Genomic DNA, 25,575 nt, shown 5'->3' with positions numbered 1-25,575 from the left:
TCTCCTATCTCAGCCTCCTGAGTAGCTGGGACTACAGGCGCATGGCAGCATGTCTGGCTAATTTTTTAATTTTTAGTACAGATGAGGTTTCAACGTGTTGGCCAGGCTGGTCTCGAACTCCTGACCTCGAGTATTCTACCCACCTCAGCCTCCCAAAGTGCTGGGATTACAGGCCCAGACCATTGTTAGTAATCTCTTAATTTGCCTAATTTATAAATTAAACCTCATCATAGCTTCTATATGTAAAATGAAACATTGTATATACAGGGCTTGGTAGTATCTGAGGTTTTTAGGCATTTGCGGGCCTCTTGGAACATAACCCCTGTGGGTCATGGGGGGACTCCTGCAGTATAGTTTAACACTTACAAAGGTAGAGAAGAAAATAATAGATTAGGTAAAGTTGTTTTTAGTCATGTATAAAGTCTTTGAACACCTTATCAAAATATTTTTAAAATTTTGTCTGTGTGGTGGAAATGTTTTTGTCTCATTCACAGGCTTTGAAGACAAGATTCCCAAAAAGAGATTCTCTGAGATGCAAAATGAAAGACGAGAACAGGCACAACGGACTGTTTTAATACACTGCCCAGAGAAAATCAGTGAAAAAAAGTTTCTTAAATATTTATCCCAACATGGATCTATTAATAATCATTTCTTCTATGAAAGCTTTGTAAGTATTTGAAAAACAGTCTAACTTAATGTTTATGCTTTTCAGGGGTAGCGGTCTCCATTAGTTGTTTTTTCTTTCGCCTTTTGCAGTTTGGTAGTTAGGTTTTCTTGGCTATAGGCGTCTTCCTTATCTAGATTTCTTTAATGAGTTTTGTTTTTGATATGAGAATGGAAATTCTTAGAGCAGTATTTTAGGATTATAAGTTATTTATGACTGATTTCATTATTTGAATGCTTAATTTTATTTTTTAAGAGACAGGGTCCACTATGTTGCCCATGTTGGAGTGCAGTGACCATTCGCAGGTACCATAATAGTGCACTGTAGTGTACCTCGACTTCTAGGCTCAGGTGATCCTCCAGCCCCTGGAGTAGCCGGGACTAGAGTCCTGCACCGCTACACCCAGCTTAAATACTTTAGATAGTCCCTTTTATGGATATGAAGGCCAGTGGGAGGGGATCTTTGTTTTGCCTTTGGACTTTTTATTTTTCTGCTTCAGCATTCTTTTCAACTTTTCTTGTCTAACATCGTTTTCCAGTGTTCATTTTCTTTTTTTTCTTTTTTTTTTTGAGACAGAGTCTCACTCTGTCACCCAGGCTACAGTGCAGAGGTGTGATCTTGGCTCACTGCAACCTCCGTCTCCCAGGTTCAAGCAGTTCTCCTGCCTCAGCTTCCCAAATAGCTGGAATTACAGACACCCACCACCATGCCTGGCTAATTTTTGTATTTTTAGTAGAGATGAAGTTTTACCATGTTGGCCAGGCTGGTCTTGAACTCCTGACCTCAGGTGACCTGTCCACTTCGGCCTCCCAAAGTGCTGGGCTTACAGGCGTGAGCCACCTCGCCCAGCCCAGTGTTCCTCCTTAATCTACTTAAAATGGGTAAAAATAATGCTGTGGTAGGATCATATCATTTGTAAATTTTAAAAGCTTGATATTTTGTAGCATGATAATTGTTTTAAAATATGAGCTAAAATATGTTAGATATTTTGTGAAATGTGTTCAGTTTTTTCATATATTTTTGGTATAGGGTCTCTATGCTGTCGTAGAATTTTGCCAGAAGGAAAGTGTACGTTCACTGCAGAATGAGACTCACGCTCCAAGCAAGGGCATGGAGGTGGCAATTCCATTCAGATCACGTTTCTTCAATCTGAAGTTGAAAAACCAGACATCTGAACGGTCACGTGTGCAGATGAGTAATCAGTTGCCACCTTCAAGCAAGAAGCTTTTTGAAGTACTTTGTGATGCAGAAAATGTAAGTTTTTAGGTATACTTCAACTTTTAGAAATACGTATTTTTTTAATGTATGATAAAGATTCCTGTAAAATATTTAAGCTACATTACTGCTTAACGGAGATAGATCTTCAGTTTTAAAAGGTAAAAAGAGTTACGGAGATGGATGGTGGGGATGGATGCATAATGTGATGAAGGAAAGTTTTTTTCTATTTCTAGCTTTTTAAGAATGTCATCAAGGCTGGGCACAGGGGCTCACACCTGTAATCCCAGCACTTTGAGAGGCTGAGGGCAGATAACCTGAGATTGGGAGTCTGAGATCAGCCTGATCAACATGGAGAAACCCCGTCTCTACTAGAAATACAAAACTAGTCAGGGGTAGTGATGCATGCCTGTAATCCTAACTACTCAGGAGGCTGAGGTGGGAGAATTGCTTGACCCAGGAGGCGGAGGTTGCTGTGAGCCGAGCTAGCACTGCACTCCAGCCTGGGCAAGAAGGGCAAAACTCTGTCTTAAAATAGATAAATAAATACATAAATAAAAAAAAATAAAAAGAGGCCAGGCACGGTGGCTCAAGCCTGTAATCCCAGCACTTTGGGAGACCAAGGCGGGTGGATCATGAGGTCAAGAGATCAACACCATCCTGGTCAACATGGTGAAACCCTGTCTCTACTAAAAATACAAAAAATTAGCTGGGCATGGTGGCGTATGCCTGTAATCCCAGCTACTCAGGAGGTTGCGGTGAGCCGAGATCGCGCCATTGCACTCCAGCCTGGGTAGCAAGAGCGAAACTCCGTCTCAAAAAAAAATAAATAAATAAAATCAAAATAATGTCATCATGCTCAACACATTGAGCATTGAGCAGATGTTGAGTTTTGACATTTGAGATTATCTTTTTTTTTTTTTTTGAGACGGAGTCTCGCTGTGTCACCCAGGCTGGAGCGCAGTGGCGTGATCTTGACTTACTGTAGCCTCAGCCTCCCAAGTAGCTGGAACTAGAGGTGCTAAGTTTTTCTATTTTTTTAGTAGAGTTGGGGTTTCATCATGTAAGGCAGGATGGTCTCAATCTCTTGACATCGTGATCCATCCACTTCAGCCTCCCAAAGTGCTAGGATTACAGGTGTGAGCCACTGCACCTGATTGAGATTATCTTGATGACTGGCATAGCATCTTGAGATTATATATGGTTTCTCTCCTAATGTCTCTTTTCCCCCTCCTAATGTCTTAATGTAGTGAACTGTATATTCACTGTAGATTTCCTCATGTCGAGTCATTCTTGCATTCACAGAATAAACCCTACTTAGTCAAGGTATATTAAAAAAATACATTATTACATTTGTTGTGCTAATATTTTTATTACAATTGTAATATCTCTATAAATAAATGGGATTGCTTTTAAAAAATTCAAATTGCAGGATATGTTGAATGAAAAGTGATAGTAATCCTCTACTCCTTCCCCGCCATGCCCCATTTGTACTCCCACATTCTTTGGAGTTTTTGGGCTTTTTGAGCAAATTAGGTTTTCTTTCTCTTTCCAGCATAATGACATAAAATTGTACATGGTTTTCTATCCATTTTGAAATGTCTTCTTTCTGATTCTATCTCTTTTTTTTTTTTTTGAGATGGAATCTCACTCTTGTTGCCCAGGCTGGAGTGCAGTGGCACAATCTTGGCTCACTGCAGCCTCTACCACCTTGGTTCAAGCAGTTCTCCTGTCTCAGCCTCCCAAGTAGCTGGCACTATAGGAGTACACCACCACACCCAGCTAATTTTTGTATTTTTACTAGAGACGGGGTTTCGCCATTTTGGCCAGGCTGATCTGGAACTACTGACCTCAGGTCATCTGCCCACCTCAGCCTCCCAAAGTGCTGGGATTATAGGCATGAACCAATGTGCCTGACCCAAGATTCTGTGTCTTTTCTCTGTTCAAATATTGTTTGTATTTGTCTTGGTGTTTCTTATTCAGACTTGCCAGACCTTGTTAGTCTTTCCAGAGAATCAACTTATGGCTTTTTATCAAAGTACTATTTTTAGGGTTTAATTTTCTAATAAGAAAATTTTTGCTTCTAATTTATTTCCTATACTTGCTTTTATTATTGTTATTTTTGGAGACAGAGTTTCGCCCTTGTTGCCCAGGCTGGAGTGCAATGGCGTGATCTCGGCTTACTGCAACCTCTGCCTCCCAGGTTCAAGGGATTCTCCTGCCTCAGCCTCCCAAGGAGCAGGGATTATAGGCGCCAGCCACCACACCCAGCTAATTTTTTGTATTTTTAGTAGAGATGGGGTTTCATCATGTTGGCCAGGTTGGTCTCGAACTCCTGACCTCACATGATCCATCCTCCTTGGCCTCCCAAAGTGCTGGGATTACACGTGTGAGCCACCAAGCCTGGCCTCTTTTATTATTTTTGAGTTGAATGCTTAGTTCAGTTACTTTATTTTTTTTTGAGACAGAGTCTTGCTCTCTCACCCAGTCTGGAGTGCAGTGGTGCAATCTCAGCTCACCGTAGCCTCAGACTCCTGGACTCAAGTGACCCTCCCACCTCAGCCTCCTGAGTAGCTGGGACTAGATATGCATGCCACCATGCCCAGCTAGTTTTTGTATCTTTTTAGTAGAGCCAGGGTTTTGTTATGTTGACCAGGCTGGTCTCAAACTCCTGAGCTCAAGTGATCTTCCCGCCTCGGCCTCCAAAGGGATTACAGGTATGAGTCACTGTGCCTAGCCAGTTGATATTTTCAGTGTTGGTTTCAAATAAGGGCATTTGGAGCTATGTTTTTGTTTTTTGTTTTTTTTTTTTCATTTCAGATACTTTTCACGGTTTCAGTATGGTATCATTTTAATGCCAGTCTTCTAGTGAATAGACAGGATTGTTATTCTGAGAAACTGAGAGGTGCTGGGCCTTCAATACTTAAGTGTTTCTAGTTTTTCTTGCCCTTTAACGTTGGTCTTTCATCCCCTTGGGTTTAAAATGTCTACTGTGTGGTTGTTCTGACCTCTTCTGGGGTGTGCTACTACTTTCGTTTTCCTAAAACAATACTTTATACTCATTGCTTACAGAGTTTTAATTCTAGCCCACTTTTATTTTGCTAGTGGCATTGCTCAGAGTTTTTGAAAATTTTAAATATTATATAATTTATTTCTTTAACGAAATAGAGATGAGGTCTCACTGTGTTGCTCAGGCTGGTCTCAAACTACTGGCCTCATGTGATTCTCCCGCCTAGGCCTCCCAAAGTACTGGGATTACAGGCATGAGCCACCAGGCGCTCAGGCCTCCTCAGTGCTTTTTAAAGAGTATTTTTTAAAATCCACTTTTAAGACTGAACAAGAAAATACTGCATATTTCTTTTTTCATTTTTTTTTTTGAGACAAAGTTTTGCTCTTATTGCCCAGGCTGGAGTGCAATGGCATGATCTTAGCTCACTGCAACCACTGCCTCCTGGGTTCAAGTGATTCTCCTGCTGCAGCCTTCCAAGTAGCTGATATCACAGGTGCCCTCCACCACGCCTGGCTAATTTTCTATTTTTAGTAGAGATGGGATTTCTCCATGTTGGTCAGGATGGTCTCCAACTCCCGACCTCAAGTGATCAGCCCCCATCGGCCTCCCAAAGTGCTTGGATTACGGGCGTGAGCCACCGTGCCTGGCCTTGCATATTTCTAAGGTAGGTCTCCAAAGCCACCAAATCTTTTGAAGTAAATGGTAACTCTTTTATATGACCTGTACGTTTTCTATCTTTTGTTGTTTTGTTTTGGCCAGCTAGATTGATGATCAGCTGAACACTCTCTTGAAGGAGTTCCAGCTAACAGAGGAGAACACTAAGCTTCGATATCTCACCTGTTCTCTTATTGAAGACATAGCAGCTGCTTATTTTCCCGACTGCATAGTCAGACCCTTTGGCTCCTCAGTGAATACTTTTGGGAAGTTAGGATGTGACTTGGACATGTTTTTGGATCTCAATGAAACCAGAAGCCTCAGCACTCACAAGGTAAGTCTATTTCTTTTGACCACTGTAATCATTTAAAGTTAAGAAAGTAGAAAAGGAACATCTTCTAACTTAATAAAGTTATAACTGTTGATTTCTAAATTTATTAAATATTATGGTTAAAGAATAAGGAATATTTGTTACTTATTCTTTGGAATTGTATACAGCTGAGATGGTAGATCAAAAAAGAAAAAAAATTAAAAAAAGGAATTGTAAAGTCTTCGTATTGTTCTATGTGATAATTTTTGCAAATATTCTGTACATATGCAATAAAGTAGTTATTCTTTTCAAGGGTTCAGAAGCTTTTCAGTTAGGTCAAAGTTGCCTATTGTGTTATTCAAATTATGTATCTTAACTGATTTTTTCTTTTAAACCTTGTGATTTAGTTACTGAAATATTTTTACATCTCATGATTTTTGGTTTTGTTAACTTTTCTTTAAAATGCTTTTGATTTTTGTTTTATCCAAAGGCTATATTAGCTAAATAGAGGTGTATGATTATTATATCTACTTGTTGGATTGCTTTATCATGAGATTATATCCCTCATACATGCCATTTTCATCTCTATAAATGCTTTCTTCTTAAGTTCTATTTTATTTGTTAATATGGCTGTTTGCTATTTGTCTCACACGTCTTCTGTTTATTTTCAGCCTTACATATGTTACTTTATTTTGGGTGTATCTCTTATAAGCAGCAGTATGCTTTTACTCCAGTCTGTCAGTCTTTGAGTTCAATATGTTTATTGTTACTCCGATCATTCTTGGACTAATTTTTCCTGTTTTATTTTTTATTTCCTATTTTCTGTGCCTTTTCTTTGCTTTTTACTCTGACTGAGGTGGAGTCTTGCTCTGTTGCCCAAGTTGGAATCCAGTGGTGCAATCTTTGCTCACTGTAAAGTTAACCAGTATCTCTTCCATCCTCCCAAATAATATAAGGAATGCTCTGATTTAATTACACTGTTAAAAAGTCTATGTGTTTTTGTTTTGTTTTGTTTTTTTGAGACAGTCTCTCTCTCTGTTGCCTAGGCTGGAGTGCAATGACATGATCTTGGCTTACTGCAACCTCTGCTTCCCGGGTTCAAGCAATCCTCCTGCCTCAGCCTTCCTTGTAGCTGGGACTGCAGGTAGGAACCACCATGCCTGGCAAATTTTTGTATTTTAGTAGTGATGGAGTTTCACCATATTGGTCAGGCTGGTCTTGAACTCCTGACCTCAGGTGAACCACTGTGCCCTGTGCCCAGCCAAAGCTATGCTCCCGGGACTTCAGGCACATGTCACTATGCCCGGGTAAGTTTTGTATTTTTAATAGAGATGGGGTTTCGCCATGTTGGCCAGGCTGGTCTTGAACTCCTGCCTTCAAGTGATCCACTCACCCTGGCCTCCCAGAGTATTGGGAGTGTAATCACACTCCCAAAGTGTGATTACAGGTGTGAGCCACTGCACTCAGCTCCCCCTTTTCTTAAATAATTCTAAATAAAAACAAGACTAAATCATAAAATAAAATTTGTGTTTTTTGGGGAAATGACACAAAACTTCCATGACAGTTGAAATTAAAATAGTTTATTTCTAGATTTTCTGCTGTGCGTGTGTATGTGTGCATGCGCGTGCTTGGTTAGTGCCCTATGTGTGTACTTGATGTATCTACTGTTTCAAGTGAAGAACTGAGCATCGGCTCCTGAAATTTTAATTTTTTAAAGGAAATTTATTTTTTAGTCCTTTTAATATAAAAATAAACAACAAATCTGTAGAGAAAATACCACATTTATGGGGATTGTTTGCATACAGTAATGGATTTATTTAATCTATTTTTTTCTGATTATAAAGTGACAGATACAGAAATTGACAACAGAAGTATAGCTAATGGTCCCACTGCCTCCAGAGATAACCCTATGAATAATTTAATATATTCTGGATTTTTACATTCCTTTACATATAGAAATGCTTGGAAAAAAAAAGAAAGAAAGAAAAGAAAAAGAAAAAATCTCCAGAACATAGTGTTTACAGATGATAACTTTATACAAATTATAACTTGATTTTTTTCTTCATTAGTAGTGTCTTGGTAATTCAGTCTACTGTGTTGTCCTTAGTGGCTGTAAAATGCTCCACTAAATGAATGTATCATAATTTATTTAACCAGTCATCTTTTTGTAGATAAGGAGGGTGGTATCTTTTTTTCCCTTCTTTCAGTGAAAGTGCCAAATCCTAGGCACTAGACCACCAGGGAACTTTTCTCCTCTTTATTGCCAGATATATATTAGTTAATATTCTTTGATTATATGTAGCAGAAATAACACAAACTAGCTTAAATAAAGAGGTAGGGGAGGCATCACAGAACACAGGGCCAGGAATATGGAGGAGTCTTAGGAAAGGACTAGAAGTAAGAAGTGTAAACCATCAAGAACCCGGGAAGTGGCTGGGCCTGGTGCTTCATGCCTATATCACAGCACTGTGGGAGGCTGTGGCGGGAGGATCACTTGAGCTCAGGATTCAAGACCAGCCTGGGCAATGTAGGCTGGGTGAGACCACTTCTCTACTAAAAGTAAAAAATTAGCCAGGTGTGGTGGTGTGTACCTGTAGTTCCAGCTACTCCGGAGGTTGAGGCTGTAGTGAGCTATTTTTTGTACCACTGCACTCCAGCCTGGGTGGCAGAGTGATACCTCCTTTTTTTTTGAGTCTCACTCTGTCACCCCAGGCTGGAGTACAGTGGCACGATCTCGACTCACTGTAACTAGGCCTCCAGGTTCAAGCAATTCTGCCTCAGCCTCCCAAATGCTGGGGCCACAGCCACCATACCTGGCTAATTTTTTTTTTTTGTATTTTTAGTAGAGATTGGGTTTTACCGTGTTGTCCAGGCTGGTCTCAAACTCCTAACCTCAAGTAATCTGCCTGCCTTGGCCTCTCAAAAGTATTGGGATTACAAGTGTGAGCTACCACACACAGCCTATGATACCCTGTTTCAAAAGCAACGACAAAACAACTCAGGAAGTGTTCTGTTCCTCTCTACATATTTTTGCTTCATTTATTGCTTTCTCCCTGTCCTTAACTCCTTCCTCCTCAGCCCCAATGATTTTCTTTACTTTTTCATGCTTTTATAGATATGCCTGCCCCAAAGCTTCTGAGTTGGATGTTTTAGCCGCATGGTTGCCTCTGAACCTTAGTTCTGGTTCCCAGTAACCAGTTCCCAGTAGAGATCTCCAAATGAATGCGGGGTATACTCCTGCAGTGCTTAGATCAGCTGTCTTGCGCAGTCCATTCAGCCGGAAGGAAGGGGATAGATTTCCATGGTAAATAAGCATTGTTGGGCCTTCATCCCTGTAGGAGGAATGAATTCTAGAAGAGGGAAAAGTTGTCGATAGGGAACTTGATTAAGCTAGATAAAACTCCCAAAAGGTGTATAACCACCTGATTAGTACTGCGGTAAGTGAACATCTTTGGAAATTGACTCATCTATGCAAATATTCCTTTGACATAATTTCTTTCTTCCTTTTTTTTTTTTTTTTTAAGGACATTGATAGTAGTTCTCAAGGAATGACATAATTTCTAACCATTTTAATAGCCAACGTATTATACAAGTTTCAATAGATATGGACAGGTTCTATAAGAAGAATGTCCCTTGTTTACACTCCTGTCAACAGAATATACATGTTTTCCCCTACCCATTAGTTCTGGTCACCAACCTGTTTGTCTTTGTTGGGCCAAAAAATAAAAAATCTCATTGTTGTTTTAATTTCTATTTAGTTTCTAGAAAATAAGCACAACTTTTACTATGGTTTTTCACCATTTTTATTTCATCTGTCAATTTTTCTTTGTCTTTTTTGCCTATTTTTAGAATGTGATGGGTTCCCCCTTTCATTTGCATAAAACTGTCATAAATTATAAATTGTATGACATGTGTTATTTGCCTTGTTCTTTAGTAGTGATTATATGCTTTGCCTTAAGGTGGTTTTAATTATGCAATCTTATTACTTCTTTTGTGTCTTCTCTAAGTTTGTGTTATGCTTACAGAATCCTTCCCTACTCTGATTGTAAAGGCATTAACTCTTTGTCTTGTAGTACTTTACTGATGTACTTTTTACATTTTAGTCTTTGATCCATGTTGAATTTATTTCAGTTTTGTTTTTTTTTTTTTTTTTTGAGATGGAGTCTTGCTCTATCGCCCAGGCTGGAGTGCAGTGGTATGATCTCAACTCACTGCAACCTCCACCTTCTGAGTTCAAGAGATTCTTCTGCCTCTATTTTTAGTAGAGATAGGGTTTTACCATGTTGGCCAGGCTGGTCTCAAACTCCTGACTTCAAGTGATCCGCCTGTTTCCGCCTCCCAAAGTGCTGGGATTGCAGGTTTGAGCCACAACGCTCAGCAAATTTAACTGAGTTTTAGTAATTTTTTATTTTTTTGAAATGGAGTCTCACTCTGTTGCCCAGGTTGGAGTACAGTAGCATGATCTTGGCTTACCTCAATCTCTGCCTCCTGGGTTCAAGTGATTCTCCTGCCTCCACCTCCCAAGTAGCTGGGATTACAGGCACTGGCCACCACGCCTGGCTAATTTTTTTGTGTTTTTAGTAGAGATGGTGTTTCACCATGTTGGTCAGGCTGGCTTCAAACTCCTGACTCAAGTGATCTACCTGCGTTGGCCTCCCAAAGCGCTCTAGGAGTATAGGTGTGAGCCAGCATACCTGGTGAGTTTTAGTATTTAACAAAGGATCTAGTTTATTTTTTTTGATGGCCACTTAACTCATTTGTTGAATAGGAATTTTCCCCTAGTAATTTGCAGCCTTAAATATTAAATATTAAATTGCTGTATGCAAGCCTATTTATACTGCCTGTTTTCTTCTACTGATGAACTATTCTTGTGCCTGTACTTCCCCACTGCTGTGGGTTTATAGCATAGATTATAATGGCCAGTGTAAAGGACAAGTGTATGTTCAATGAATGTATAGAGTGAGTGGTCCTGTGCATAATATTACTTTATGATTTATATTATAGTGTAGTTCCTAGGTTAATTACAAAAACCAGTGGTTGTTCAAGTTAGTGTTTTGTGTTCCTCTATATTCTGGAGAAGCAAAAGGCAACTGAGGACCTTTTAAGTTTGCTTTTGGCTGTGATTTCACGAAGTTTTGCCAGCAATGATTTAAAACATCCTTTTACAAAAGTTTATTAAGAAATCGTTTTTTTACCAAAAGCTCCTATTTAGAAATGTTTTTATTTTTCAGACCTCAGGAAATTTTCTGATGGAATTTCAAGTGAAAAATGTTCCTTCCGAAAGAATTGCAACTCAGAAGATCCTGTCTGTGATAGGAGAGTGCCTTGACAACTTCAGCCCTGGTTGTGTGGGTGTGCAAAAAATATTAAATGCTCGGTGTCCGCTCGTGAGGTTCTCACACCAGGCCTCTGGATTGCAGTGTGATTTGACTACGAACAATAGGTACCATCTCTTAACGTTTATTATTTTAAATATGAATATTCTAACGTATTAGCTTAGTTTTTCTCATACAGAAACAGTGGCTTTGGAATCTTAAACATGCTTGAACAATAATTTTTAAAAATTTCGAACACTTGGATTGAAAAGTAAGAAATATTTTATATTATACTTGTTGATAATTTGGTGTTCCTAAATAGTGTTAGGATATTGTGTTAAAATGTTCACATATCTAACCTCTAAGAAGAAATGTATTTTATTATTCTTGTGCAGCCTGGTAGTGTGTAATGTGAAAGGTGCCTACCTTTTAGCATGAATTTCTGATGGCAAAAAAAGAAAAAAGTACAATTAAAAAAAGAAAGATTCCTATTTATAGTATAAGTCTTCCAAGAATACTTAGAAAATAAAATAGCCACTTGAATTTGACCTTTGAATTGCCTTTAGATGTATAGTCAACTTTGTGTACTAAACAAATGTCCTCTTTACTTAGGTCCAAAAGTGGTCGGAAGAGCTTAAGACTGGATGGTTTTTGTTCATGCTATGTGCATTGTGTTCTCCTAGCGATTTGTTTGCTAGAAACAAGTGGAGTGGGAATAAATACTTTTTTACTGATGATTTTTCCTGGATTCATAACAGGGGAAATTTATTTTATTATTATTTGAGACAGAGTCTTGCTCTGTTGGCCAGGCTGGAGTGCAGTGTGGCTCATGATCTTGGCTCACTGCAACCTCTACTTCCCAGGTTCAATCTATTCTTGTGCCTTAGCCTCCCAAGTAGCTGGGATTATAGGTGTGTGCCATCATGCTGGGTGAATTTTTGTGTTTTTAGTAGAGATGTGATTTCACCCTGTTGGCCAGGCTGATCTTGACCTCCTGACCTCATGTGATCCACCCATCTTTGCCTCCCAGAATTCTGGGATTACTGGCGTGAGCCACTGAGTCTGGCCCACAGTAGGGAAAAATTTCTTAATTGAGAAGTTTATCTCTTAAATTCTCATTGCATGAGTTAAATTTCACTATAGTTATTTGTTAGATAAATAATCATTACTGAAAATAGATTCAGAAAATCAAGGCTAGAGCAGTTTTGATTAAACTCTCGTGTTCACCAACAAGCCAATCCTAAGTACTGGTGGATTTCTCTCAAGTCAAACTTACGGAGCAAAGTCTGTGATTTCTTGTCAAATTTGAATATAAAAAATAAAGATATATACTGTACTTTTTATCATCCTGTGTTCTTTATAGTATGTAAAATAGGACAAAATGACATATATCTTTGTAATTGTGTTATCTTCTTTATATCAGATACCTTAAGCTTTTTGATATTTATTTTAAGCTTAATTTAGCTTAAAATAAATATTTTCATAAAACAATCACCATGAATTTCTAAGTTGCTGTTTCTTCTTTTCTTTTTTGAGACATAGTCTTGCTCAGTCACATAGGCTGAAGTGCAGTGGCAGGATCTCAGCTCACTGTAGTGCAACCTCCCCCTATCGGGTTCAAGCAGTTCCCACCTCAGCCTCCCGAGTAGCTGGGATTACAGGCACACTCAATCATGCCTGGCTAAGTTTTGTATTTTTGTAGAGACGGGGTTTCACCATGTTGGCCAGACTGGTCTTGAACTCCTGAGCTCAGATGATCCGCCCACCTCGGCCTGCCAAAGTGCTGGGATTACTGGTGTGAGCCACCACGTCTGGCCTTGTTTCTTCTGTTCTTTGTACTTTTTAAATGTAAATGCCGTTTTAGAGACAGTTTTAACTTGATGCTGTTAAATTATTTTTTGTGCCCTCTGTTGATTCTTTGAGAAATTGTAAGACACGTTTTGATCAGTAGGAACTTAATATTTTTAATTTAATTTAATTCTGTTTTTACTTTTTTAGAGACAGCTTCTCACTCTGTTTCCCAGGCTGAAGTGCAGTGGTGTGATCATAGCTCACTGCAGCCTCGAGCTCTTGGGCTCAGTCCTCCTTTCTCAGCCTCCCGAGTAGCTAGGATTACAGATGCATGCCACCACACCTATCTTTTTTAAATTAAAATTTTAAAATTTTGTTTTTATTTTATATATATGTTTTTTATTTTTATAGAGACAGTGTCTTACTGTGTTACCCAGGGTGGTCTCGAACTCCTAGGCTCAAGCTATCCTCCTGCCTTGGCCTCCTAAAGTGCTGGGACTACAGGAGTGAGCCACCATGCCCGGCCAGCAAACACCTCTCTGTCTTTATCAATTTTACACACACACACACACACACACACACACACACACACACACGATATATGTATATGCATATATAGTTTAAGATGCTATCTTACTCTGTTGCTAAGACTGGAGTGCAGTGGCTCAGTTTTGGCATACTGCAGCCTTGACCTCTCTGGGCTCAGGTGATTCTCCCACCTCAGCCTCTCAAGTAGCTGGGCCTAAAGTGTGTGACACGACACTCAGCTAAATTCTGTATTTTTGGTAGAGACAAGGTCTTGTCATGTTTCCCAGGCTGGTCTTGAATTCCTCAGTTCAAGCCATCGGCCCGTTTCAGCTTCCTAAAGTGCGTGAGATCACGGGCATGAGCTACTGTGCCAGGCCATCCGTTAATAATTATGAAGAGCTTTGTGTGTTTTACTTATTATTTAAATCATGTTTAGAAACTTTGATTTAAAAATTCTAAGTTCTAGAACATTTTCTTTCTTTTCTTTTGGAGGTAGGGTCTTGCTCTGTTGCCCAGGCTGGAGTACAAAAACGTGATCTCAGCTGGCTGCAGCCTCTGCTTCCTGGGTTCAAGTGATTCTCTGCCTCAGCCCCCCAAGTAGCTAGGATTACAGGCATGCATCAACACGCCTAGCTAATTTTTTAATTTTTAGTAGAGATGCGGTTTCACCATGTTGGCCAGGCTGGTCTTGTCTCCCGACCTCAGGTGATCCACCCGCCTTGGCCTCCCAAAGTGCTGGGATTACAGGTGTGAGTACCACGTCCGGCCCTAGATCTACATTTTCTTTTTTTTTTTTTTTCCGTTCTGTCACCAGGCTGGAGTGCAGTGACTTGGTCTCAGCTCACTGCAACCCATGCCTCCTGGGTTCAAGCAATTCTTGTGCCTCAGCCTCTTGAGTAGCTGGAATTACAGGCACACATTACCGTGCCTGGCTAATTTATTGTATTTTTAGTAGAGAGGGGGTTTCACCGTGTTGGCCAAGCTGGTCTTGAACTCCTGGTCGCAAGTATCCACCTGCCTCAGCCTTCCAAAGTACTGGGATTACAGGTTTGAGCCACTGTGCCCAGCCTATATTTTAATTGTCAATTTTAAGAGGATTAAGGGGATGTTTTAATGGGAATAAATATATTTGATATTCAGCCATTAATACTAAATTTTATATTGCAGATTCATAATGCTTTTGATTACCTAATATGATGTTCTGAATATATTCAGATATAGTAGGATGTTTAGATATGTTTCCTGGCATATGTTTAATTTTACCCTTGGTTTATAATTTGGGGATTTGAAAATATTTCTGTTTTTATTTTCTGAAGGATTGCCTTGACAAGTTCTGAACTCCTTTATATATATGGTGCCCTAGACTCAAGAGTGAGAGCCTTAGTGTTCACTGTACGATGCTGGGCTCGAGCACATTCACTAACAAGCAGTATTCCTGGTGCATGGATTACAAATTTCTCCCTTACAATGATGGTCATCTTTTTTCTCCAGAGAAGATCACCCCCTATTCTTCCAACACTGGATTCCTTACAAACTCTAGCAGGTAAGACTAGAAAGAAAAACTTCTCCATTTTCTTTTTCTGATGTTATGAGCAAATATAATTACCATGTGTTACCAAAGTCCCATCTATTTTTTTCTCTTAGTCACAAAATTTGTCTTAACTTCTAAGCCTTGTGAATCTAAACTTTTTATCATTATTATTATTATTATTATTATTATTATTGTTATTTAAAGCCTACCGGGGTCATGAGAGCAGTTGATCTGGGAAGCTAGGGCTTTTAGGATTTTTGAGAGTTCTGTTTTCTTTGAATCAGTTGGCAGGGTCGTTTCCCACAGTCATGAGATAGCTAGAGCTTCTCCCCCAGTTGACCAAGTCTAGAATGACCTTTTTCAGATGCAACTTCTTCAGATACAACTTTTGATTGGATCACAGTCTCAGAGATGACTTTCAAATCTGAACCTGTGTTTAGACTTGGGTTAGAGATACTAATAAAACTGTTTCATGATGTTTCAAATATTCTAAATGTGTTTTTAATTAAGTTTATAAGCAATCTTAGGTGCATTAAAATTTGACACACTATTTAGTTTGTATTATGAATGATTTTATAAATGCCTCCCAGGTTCAAGTGATTCTTATGTCTCAGCCTTGCTGAGACCTGCTGGAGAAGTTATATTGTAAAATCTTGCAATTGTAAATGCTAAAAGGAAGATAATAAAGGGGTACATACATTGAAAATGCATACTCTGTCTTCTACCCATCTTATGTAATGGCTGCCTGATAATTCGATTAAATGCTTTCTTGAATCTTCCTGTTTAAAATAACCTTAAAAGGGATCATTCTGTATAGAATAGACCTCAAACTATTTCCATAGCTTGGTGTTTAAAATCTTTAGCTCTCTAGACACAGCCCAGTTTTCCAGCCTCTTCTCTGCTTCTCTGTGTGTTCCACATTCCAGCCAGTGCTGTGATTGTTCCTGGAACGTTTCATCCTAGCTCTTTGTTCACACTGTTTTTCTGCCTGGAGTCTGCTTTTTTTCTCTCAGATTAAATTATTTCTTCCATGCTAAGTGATAAAATAATCACTTATTATCCACTTTAGAAGTGATCTCTTCCTGTCAACACTGTAAGTGTTTGATGTAGTTTGAAATTGACCTTAAAAAAAGGTCAATTTGGGCCAGGCGCAGTGGCTCATGCCTGTAATCCCAGCACTTTGGGAGGCCAAGGCGGGTGGATCACGAGGTCAAGAGATCGAGACCATCCTGGTCAACATGGTGAAACCCCGTCTCTACTAAAAATACAAAAAAAAATTAGCTGGGCACGGTGGTGCGTGCCTGTAATCCCAGGTACTCAGGAGGCTGAGGCAGGAGAATTGCCTGAACCCAGGAGGCGGAGGTTGCAGTGAGCCGAGATCGCGCCATTGCACTCCAGCCTGGGTTAACAAGAGCAAAACTCCGTCTCCAAGAAAAAAAAAAAAACGCTCAATTTGTGTTTACAACTAATCACAACCAGTTACAAATGTCTTTGTTCCTTCTCCACTCCCACTGCTTCACTTGACTAGCCTAAAAAAAGAAATAAAAATCGAGATTTGCTAGGTTAAGGGAAAATGGGAAGTTTTCAGTGGGGTAGAGTGGTGGTCATGTATCTCACTTTTGAAATTAAAATGGCAACATGCATATCTGAGCTCATTTCAGCCCTTAGTGTCATTCTTTCAGTATTTACTGATTACTTCCTATGCGTCAGGTGTTATTGGAGGAGTGGGGATATGAACAGTGTTCTCAGATAACTCACAATCTAGTGGAGAAGCAAGGCATACATAAGATATGGGCAGATCTTCACTGCTAAACTACCTGCTGTGTGCACTGATGCTTACTGCTACTCTTATAGAAACCATCGTGGGGAAAAATCACGGAACTTTTGGAGTTTAGAAACTAAGAAACAGTAGGTGTGAAAAAGAGGAGTGGAAGAAAGTCAAAATTGGGGTAGGCTACTCCTAAGCATCTTGATTGCCTCCTTAGTCTTACAAGTCCTGCCACCCCTTCCCAGGTCAGGCCCCTGTTGTCCTCTGCCTGGGAAGTTTATACTGTCTTTCTCCCTTATCTCCATTTTGGTTCCCACCAATCCATTCTTAGTTAACAGAGTGATTTGCAAAATTACTTACGATAGTGTTATTCTTTTTTTTCAGTCCTTCAGTAACTTTCTAGTATCTTTTTTAAAATGTCTAATTTTAAAAAAATTTTGTTTATTATTTATTTATTTTGAGAAAGGGTCTTGCTCTGTTGCTCAGGCTAGAGTACATTGGCACAATCTCAGCTCACTATAGCCTTGACCTCCTGGGCTCAAGTAATTTTCCCAGTTCAGCCTCCTGAGTAGCTAGGACTACAGGCATGCACTACCACACCTGCCTAATTTTTTTATTTTTTTTTGAAATGGGGTCGTATTGTGTTTCCTATACTGGTCTTGAACTGGGCTCAAGGGATCCTCCCACCTTGGTCTTCCAAAGTGTTGGGATTACAGGCGTGAGCCACTGTGCTCTGCCTTATAGGCAGGCTGGAGTGCAGTGGTGCAGTCTTGGCTCATTGCAACCTCTGCCTCCCAGGCTTAAGTGATTATCCCACCTCAGCCTGCTGAGTAGCTGGGATATACAGGCTTGTGCCACCACTCACTCAGCTAATGAAAAAAAAAAACTGTGGAGATGGGGTCTCACTGTATTGCCCAGGCTGGTCTCAAATTCCTAGGCTCAATGTTCCTTTTCAGCCTCCCAAAGTGCTGGGATTATAGGCATGAGCCACTGTGCCTAGCTTCCACTAATTATTTTAGGAAAAGAATATGATATGTGCACAAATTTTAAATGACCTGTTGAGTTTTTAGTCCAAATCTACTTTAAAATAAATTTAAATGTGTTCACATCTTATGGCATCAAAACAAGCAAAACTAGCTTGGAATTCTTTAATATTTCACTTGAAACATCAAATTCACTGTTTTTAAATTCTTGTGCTAGTTTTTAAATACAGTAAGATCATTTTTCAGACTATTTTTTGCAATTGTTGCTTGGCATATAGCACATTGTAGGTGTGAATTGCCAATAAAGGCCCAGCAAAATTTGATATGCTTTTTGCTTTCCGTCACCTGTGGTTTTTGAAATTGCTATAAAATAACTTGTCTAAGATTAATGTATGTTAAAAATGGGGTGAAGATCATTTTGAGGAGAATTTATCAACATTTTCCTCCCCCTTTTCCTTTTTTTCAAAATCCATGGTTTTTATACTTTCTAATTTTTACTAGTAGTTCAACATTGGTGGACATTAAACCTAAGGAAGAAAACAATTTTAAACTGTGAAACAATAAAAAACCCATCTTGAGTACTCTGCATTTAATCATGTAAGTGACTTGATTCATCTGTACAATCATTTCATTTCTTCTAAGCAGCACCTCTCATTTGATGTACAAATAAAGTATTAACTTGTTCTTTTTAAAAGAAAAAAATACTTTGCTTCCTTGCTTGTTTATTAATAGAAGGCAGCATGAATTTCTAGAATATCTTCCAGAACTTCTAGGACTTTGTACAAACTACTGTTTAGAACCTAAGCTAAGATAAAGACCAAACTTTTTCACATTGTGTGCAGGGCCCTTTATCAGCCTCCTTTTCATCCTGTTCTCTTACATTGATTCCTGTGTACCAGCTGGAAGCTTGAGCCACTCCTGATCTCCTTGATGAGCCTCAGATGTTTGATGCTTTTTTTCATTGCTCCATGCTTTTGCCTGAAATGGCCTTCTACCTGCCCACCCCCTTTTCAATGGAGAACCTCCTCAAGATTAAGCCAGAGAAGACAGACAAACCCAGTACAGGATCTCATTTGTTAGGTCTTTTCTTGCCGTGCTCTCTGCTTCCCAGTGGGTAGTGCTTTGTTGGTTTCCAAGCCCTTGGTACACATCTGTATTGTAATAACTGTTAGATTGTTGCAGTTCTTTTATCCACCTGCCTCAATGTGGTCAAGCTTTTCTAGGGCTGGCTGTCTTTGCTTCATCCCTGCATCTTCTATTCCTGGCATAGTATTGGGTTCATAGCAGGAGTTCACTATATAGATTTCAAAACGATTGGATGAACGTTTTAAAGTTGAGGGCTGTTTTTGTACTGAGCAAGATGGACCATGATGTTAGCTTTCATATTTGGTTCCTCTCGAATTGTTCTGTTTCTTTGTGTTTTCTGTAATCTCCACTACTTTCTCTCATATGTCTTTTATTTTCTTGTGTTTTCCATGCTTTCTGGCTTTGCAGCTTTTGTTACATTTACTTCTGTGCTTAGTGCTTTAATGGAAGATTCATTCCTGAAAAAAGACACAGCAGCTAAAAGAGCATCAATATATGTGACTGGCACTGTGTCACAAAAAGCAGAAACTATTAATCAGTTGACATAGTAAAACATGTGCCCAGGTCCCTAAAAAATGGATCTAAGTAGAAATATACACACACACACACACACACACACACACACACACACACACACATTTTATATAGCTCTTTCAGCATACTATAAATTATATAGTAGAACACATAAAATGTGCTGTTTAAAATGTTAGAATGTAGAATAATTTTTGAGAAATTATGTAAGTAACCAGGTCTTGACAAAAAAAAATAACAAAAACCACAAAAATGGGAGACAGAAATGTACAGGAGTCTTATTTATCTTTCTGGTGATTATAGGCATTTAAAATCAAATATCAGGACTGGGTGTGATGGCTCACGCCTGTAATCCCAGCATTTTGGGAGGCTGAGGTGGGCAGATCACTTGAGGTCAGGAGTTCAAGACAAGCCTGGCCAACATAGTGAAACCCCGTCTCTACTAAAAATAACAAAAATTAGCCGGGCGTAGTGTTGCTTGCCTGTAATCCCAGCCACTCAGGAGACTGAGGCAGGAGAATTGAACCTGGGAGGCGGTTGCAGTGAGTCGAGATCGTGCCACTGCACTCCAGCCTGGGTGATAGAGCCAGACGCCAGCTCAAAAAAATTAAAAAAAATAAAAATTAAAAAATATTAGCAGTCATTCAGATTATTGATTATATGGCTGCTATATGCTAGATGCTTGTTGGGAGCAGATGGTGGGGAGGTGGGCATTAATGAATAGGAGAGTGACCTTTGTAGTTCCAGACTGGGGCACAGAGTGGACAGCATGCAGACAGTCAGAGTGCAGTTGGATAAGTGCACATGGTGAGTGGAGCAAAAAGGATGGAGAGCCAGTTTGGAATTATGAAATGCTTCTAGGTAGGAAGTAGCCATTGATGAGATTTCTGAAGAGTAGGAATTTGCTCTTGAAAACAGCTTATGATCTATTGTAGATAGCATGGGCCATGGATTTCATGGTGGTTGTGTATTTATCAATTATTAGGAAAATGAATACATCTAAAGATATAAATACTAGTAGGAAAGGTGAATGCCTGAATCTAATGTGCTGTTACTGAGTGTTACTGAATTACCGAATTCCAGTTACTTTACAGTGCTACATTTTAGAAATTACCTGAAGCTTTTTCAGTTAGCATTCAGTTTGTGTCATGAATGAAAATATTAAGAACGGAATTTGGGGATGTAAACTGAGTATTGACTTAGAGATAGTGCCAAAATTTAGTTTGGTGGATGATGGGGGAACTCTACAGTTTCATCTGTTACTAGAAAACTGATTACCTCAGAAATTGATTAGGAATCATTGGGTGGTTGTTAGACAATAATTCTAGTATGCTAAATTAAATGTTAATTTCACTGTGGCATAACTAGTCTCAAGTCTTTTTTTTAAATATAACTCCATTAAAAGAAGATAAAAAGATTTGAGATTAGTTATACCATAGTGAAATTAACATCGTCAGACAAGAAAGCATAGATTAAATCATTATTAAATCATAATTATTCAATCATTTATAAAATCTATGATTTAAATAAATAATAGAGTAGAAATTTATTTAAATTTGTTTGTTTGTTTTGTTTTGTTTTTTAAGACTCCTCACTCTGTTGCCCAGTCTGTAGTACAGTGGCCTGATCTCAGCTCATTGCAACCTCCATCTCCTGGGTTCAAGCGATGCTCATGCCTCAGCCTCCCCAGTAGCTAGAATTACAGGCATATGCCACCATGCCCAGCTAATGTTTGTATTTTTAATAGAGATGGATTTCACCATGTGGGCCAGGCTGGTCTCCAACTTCTGACCTCAAGTGATCCACCTGCCTCAGCCTCCCAAAGTGTTGGGATTACAGGTGTGAGCCACTGTGCCCAGCCTTAAATTTATTTCAATCATAGATTTTTATTATGAGAAAGGGAATATCTTTGAAATATGTGAAATAGGCCAGACGTGGTGGCTCTCGCCAGTAGTCCCAGCACTTTGGGAGGATGAGTTGACCAGATCACCTAAGGTCAGGAGTTTGAGACCAGCCTGGCCAACATGGTGAAACCCTGTTTCAATTAAAAACACAGAAATGAGCCAGACGTGGTGACATGTACTGGTAATGCCAGCTACCCGAGAGGCTGAGGGAGGAGAATTGCTGCAACCTGGGAGGTGGAGGCTACAGTGAGCAGAGATCATGCCACTGTACTCCAGCCTGGACAACAGAGCGAGACTCTGTCTCGGGGGGGAAAAAAGAAATATTTTTCATTTGTGTTTAAGATGCAGAAGATAAATGTATAATAGAAAGCAACAACTGCACATTTGTTCGTGACTTGAATAGAATTAAACCTTCAGAGAACACAGAAACGTTAGGTAAGTGTTTTTCTTTTCACTTTATCCTTTTTGGATTGAAATAGGCTTTCCTCTGATTGTCCTTATTTTATTTTCTTACAGAATTGCTACTGAAGGAATTTTTTGAATATTTCGGCAATTTTGCTTTCAATAAAAATTCCATAAATATTCGACAGGTAAGTAATGTTTTATTATTTAGTTATTAGAATCTGGTGTTCCTCTGTACTAATATTTAATTAACTGTTTTCAAAACACTCTAATAAATGTGATTTTCTTTCTTTTCTATGGTAATGGGTAGTAACCAGGAGGTTGATGTCCAGAGAAGTTGCATGACTTGACTAAGATCAGTCATCGTGTTACATTAAGAGCAAAAGCCGGCTCTTCAGCATCTACCTTTGTCGTTATGCCGTGGGACTTCTGTCCTCACTTAGTGCTAATGCTGTTTGCCTCACAATGTGGAATACATTCCAGAAAGTTTTCTGAAAGATATAATTTACATACAGTTGTTTTTAAACTGGATTTGTTTCAATGGAATAAATTTAAGTCCCAAAGATAGATTTCAGTGATTCCCTCCATTTGAGCCCTTAGGATTTAGGTGTTTTTTTTTTTTTTTTTTTAGAGTAAATGAACTTATGATTTGGATTTCTCTGAGCAGCTGGGATGAAAGATATTTTTTATTTTAAAAAAGAAAATCAGTCAGGCAGAAGCCTAGACAACATTTGTTTACAAGTGGGATATAACTTGGGATAGTCCTCTGTGTTTATTCTGTTTAGCATTTGGCTACTTGGTTACAAAACTTACCAGATTGACTTCATAAAACACAAACCCAGACATTCTTTCTCCTTATTTCTTCACTTCTCCTTTTCTCATTCTTCCCTCTTATCCTTCTCATTGACTCTTTGTCAAAATAAAAGATTGGAGAGAGGAGAGAGAAAGCATGCAGAAAGCACTGCAAATGCAATCTAGAAGGAAAAGGTCATCAAGCGTACAAAATTCTTCACCCTTTTTGTACTCCGGGGTTCAGAGGTGCCAACCGTGAAATAAGTTAGGGAATAAACAGTTGCTGCTCACACTGGGGAATTCTGACCGTTGGCTTTGTAATATGAATTAATATTTATAGTATCATTTGAAAGAGGAAAAGATAATATAGACTAATGGCTTATGTTGGTCACATGATTCATAGCTTTAGCATATCTTTTTTTTTTTGAGACATTCTCACTATTGCCCAGGCGGGAGTGCAATGGCATGATGTTGGCTGACTGAAACCTCTGCCTCCCGGGTGCAAGTGATTCTCCTGCCTTAGCCTCCCAAGTAGGTGGAACTACAGGCATGCGCCACCACGCCTGGCTATTTTTGTATTTTTAGTAAAGACAGAGTTTGTTGGTCAGGGTGGTCTTGAACTCCTGACCTCAAGTGATCCACCTGCCTCAGCCTCCCAAAATGCTTGGACTACAGGCGTCTTTTTATGAGATACTGTCTTATGTGGCAGGGCCCTGCCATATTGCTGGATCTACAGGAATATAATGGAAACTTCCTAGTGTTTTAAATAAATAATGAATAATCTTTTGTTTCTTCTCTTTTTTCCTCATCTCATACTTGGGAAACATTAATATATTTAATGTAAGGTTTCTCATTTGGTGGGTTTCTGTTTCCACCATAATAGGTATGTCTTTAGCAAGTCTCAGAAATAAACACATCTTCATCTTCCTTCTGCCGTTTTTAATCATTTTTTCCCCTTTCATGCTCCACCTTGTTAGGTAAAAGTTACATTATTTTAAAAAATACTTTTGTTGGTTGACTTAGCCCAGATACCTCGTACCTGAGCAGTGACATCATCATAAGCCCTTCATATACTTACTCACTTTTTCTTCTGTGTCATCATCTATAGGGAAGGGAGCAAAACAAACCTGATTCTTCTCCTCTGTACATTCAGAATCCATTTGAAACTTCTCTCAATATAAGCAAAAATGTAAATCAAAGCCAGCTGCAAAAATTTGTAGATTTGGCCCAAGAAAGTACCTGGATTTTACAACAGGAACATCTAGATGGACCTTCCATATCAGGCAATCAGCCTTGGGGCCTGGTAGCCCTGCTGCTACCATCTGGAGCAAGCAGAAAATCCCTGGGCAAGAAGAAAAGCAGAAAGCCTGCAAATGAAAGGATCAAAGTCCTGTTAGAATCCATAAAAAGTAACAGAACAGAAAATTTCACAGATACCAATGGGAAAAGACAAATTAGTACTCAAACATAACGGCTGCTATGTTGTGTAAGGAACTAGTCTTACCCTATCAAATCATCTGTGGACTGCTTGGAAAAACTGGTTTGAAACTTTCACAGATCTCAGCTTTCATCTGATGTCAATGATCTTCTCATTGGCTCCCTTTACCTGGTCTAAAGTTCTGGGATGTTTTCAGTCTGATACTCAGTGGCACTTTATTACAATGTCAGCTTGGAGTGTGACAGTGCATTCCTGTAGTCCCAACTGCTCAGGAGGCTGAGGCAGGAGGATCTCTTGAGCCCAGGATTTTGAATCCATCGTGGACAACACAGCAAGATTCCATCTCTAAAAAAATGAAAATAAACTAGCCACAAGGAATGGTAAAAGATTATTGTAATGTGCTTTAACTAAATAGAGAAACTATACTAAACAAATACTAAAACACAGTTTTAGGATGAAACCATTGTTGATATCCACATCAGTCCCTGTTTAGAAAATATTTAAAATGACTTTTAATTATATATAATATGCTGGCAATGAGTACATTAGCTTCAAAATTTGGTAGTGCTCTTGAATATGTATATTTGTATTTTTCAAGCAAAGTTCTCTTATTTACATATACATTAAAGTGGGTTGGTACTGATATCAAAAAATGTTTATGTTTTTAGAACAGACACTTCAGTTACTGCATTCTTATATTCCAAGCCAAATATGATGACATCAGTAGATTGGATTTTTAAAATATTGTTTGATTTTTCTGTTTTCAGAAATAAAACCCTGTTTCTAACTGCAATGTGGTATTTTCAGTATTCCTTCACATCTCTTTTGAGAACTCCCCTCTTCGGGTAGAAAATAGACATACTTGTTTCTCAGTATCTGCAGAGAATTGATTCCAGGATGATCTCATGTACACCCAAACCTGCACACACTCAACTCCTTCAGTCAGTCCTGTGGAGCCCGTGCATGGGAGAATTCCACCTCGCACATAAAAAGAAGCAAGTAGTATAGTGTTTAAAAAGAGACTTGAGCCAGATTTTGCATCCTGTCAATACTGTATTTTCAATCCAAGTTTGGTTGGAAAAAATCTGTGAGTAAATGGACTTGGTGCAGTTCAAACCCATGTTGTTCAGGGTCATCTGTGTATTGAAATGTAATTTCCATTACATTCTCTGTGGAGTAACTTTTTTCTTTTCTTTTTTGAGACCGAGTTTTGCCCTTGTCACCCCAGGCTGGAGTGCAATGAATGTCACAATCTCAGCTCACTGCAACCTCTGCCTCCTGGATTCAAGCCATTCTCCTGACTCAGCCTCCCAAGTAGCTGGGATTACAGGTACATGCTACCACACCTGCCTAATTTTTGTAGTTTTAGTAGAGTCGGGATTTCACCCTGTTGTCCAGGCTGGTCTCAAACTCCTGACCTCAGGTAATCCACCTGCCTTGGCCTTCCAGAGTGCTGGGATTACAGGTGTGAGCCACTGCACCCGGCCTCTGTGGAGTAACTTTCTATTTAAGAAGCAAGTAAGGCCTGGGTGTGGCAGTGCACGCTTGTAGTCCCAGCTACTCGGGAGGCCAAGGCACAAGGATTGCTTGAACCTGGGAGGCAGAGGCTGCAGTGAGCGGAGATTGGGCTACTGTACTCCATCCTGGGCAACA

At 39.2% G+C, this 25,575-nt stretch overlaps 1 protein-coding gene across 8 annotated transcripts in view; it reads left to right on the top strand.

Moving 5' to 3' along the window:
- Positions 1-25,342, top strand: part of MTPAP (mitochondrial poly(A) polymerase) — a 60,478-nt gene extending 35,136 nt beyond the window's left edge. For 4 of the 8 annotated variants that reach the window (XM_009000124.5, XM_002750138.5, XM_009000123.5 and 1 more), the window contains exons 2-9: positions 495-667; positions 1,694-1,918; positions 5,653-5,877; positions 11,085-11,296; positions 14,804-15,030; positions 21,633-21,725; positions 21,807-21,880; positions 23,593-24,715. In XM_009000124.5, coding sequence (XP_008998372.2) covers positions 533-667; positions 1,694-1,918; positions 5,653-5,877; positions 11,085-11,296; positions 14,804-15,030; positions 21,633-21,725; positions 21,807-21,880; positions 23,593-23,955 — 1,554 coding nt within the window. In that variant the 5' untranslated portion in view covers positions 495-532 and the 3' untranslated portion in view covers positions 23,956-24,715. Of the gene's footprint in view, positions 1-494; positions 668-1,693; positions 1,919-5,652; positions 5,878-11,084; positions 11,297-14,803; positions 15,031-21,632; positions 21,726-21,806; positions 21,881-23,592; positions 24,716-25,124 lie in introns of those variants that run through there. The other 4 variants (XM_078329752.1, XM_035307067.3, XM_054258585.2 and 1 more) reach the window with 3 other exon arrangements.
- Positions 25,343-25,575: the final 233 nt, after the last annotated feature.

The sequence above is a fragment of the Callithrix jacchus genome, chromosome 7, assembly GCF_049354715.1.
Source record: "Callithrix jacchus isolate 240 chromosome 7, calJac240_pri, whole genome shotgun sequence".
In the NCBI taxonomy this organism is placed as follows: domain Eukaryota; kingdom Metazoa; phylum Chordata; class Mammalia; order Primates; family Cebidae; genus Callithrix; species Callithrix jacchus.
Note: the sequence above shows the minus strand (reverse complement) of the source record. Positions and strands in the feature narration are given on the sequence as shown.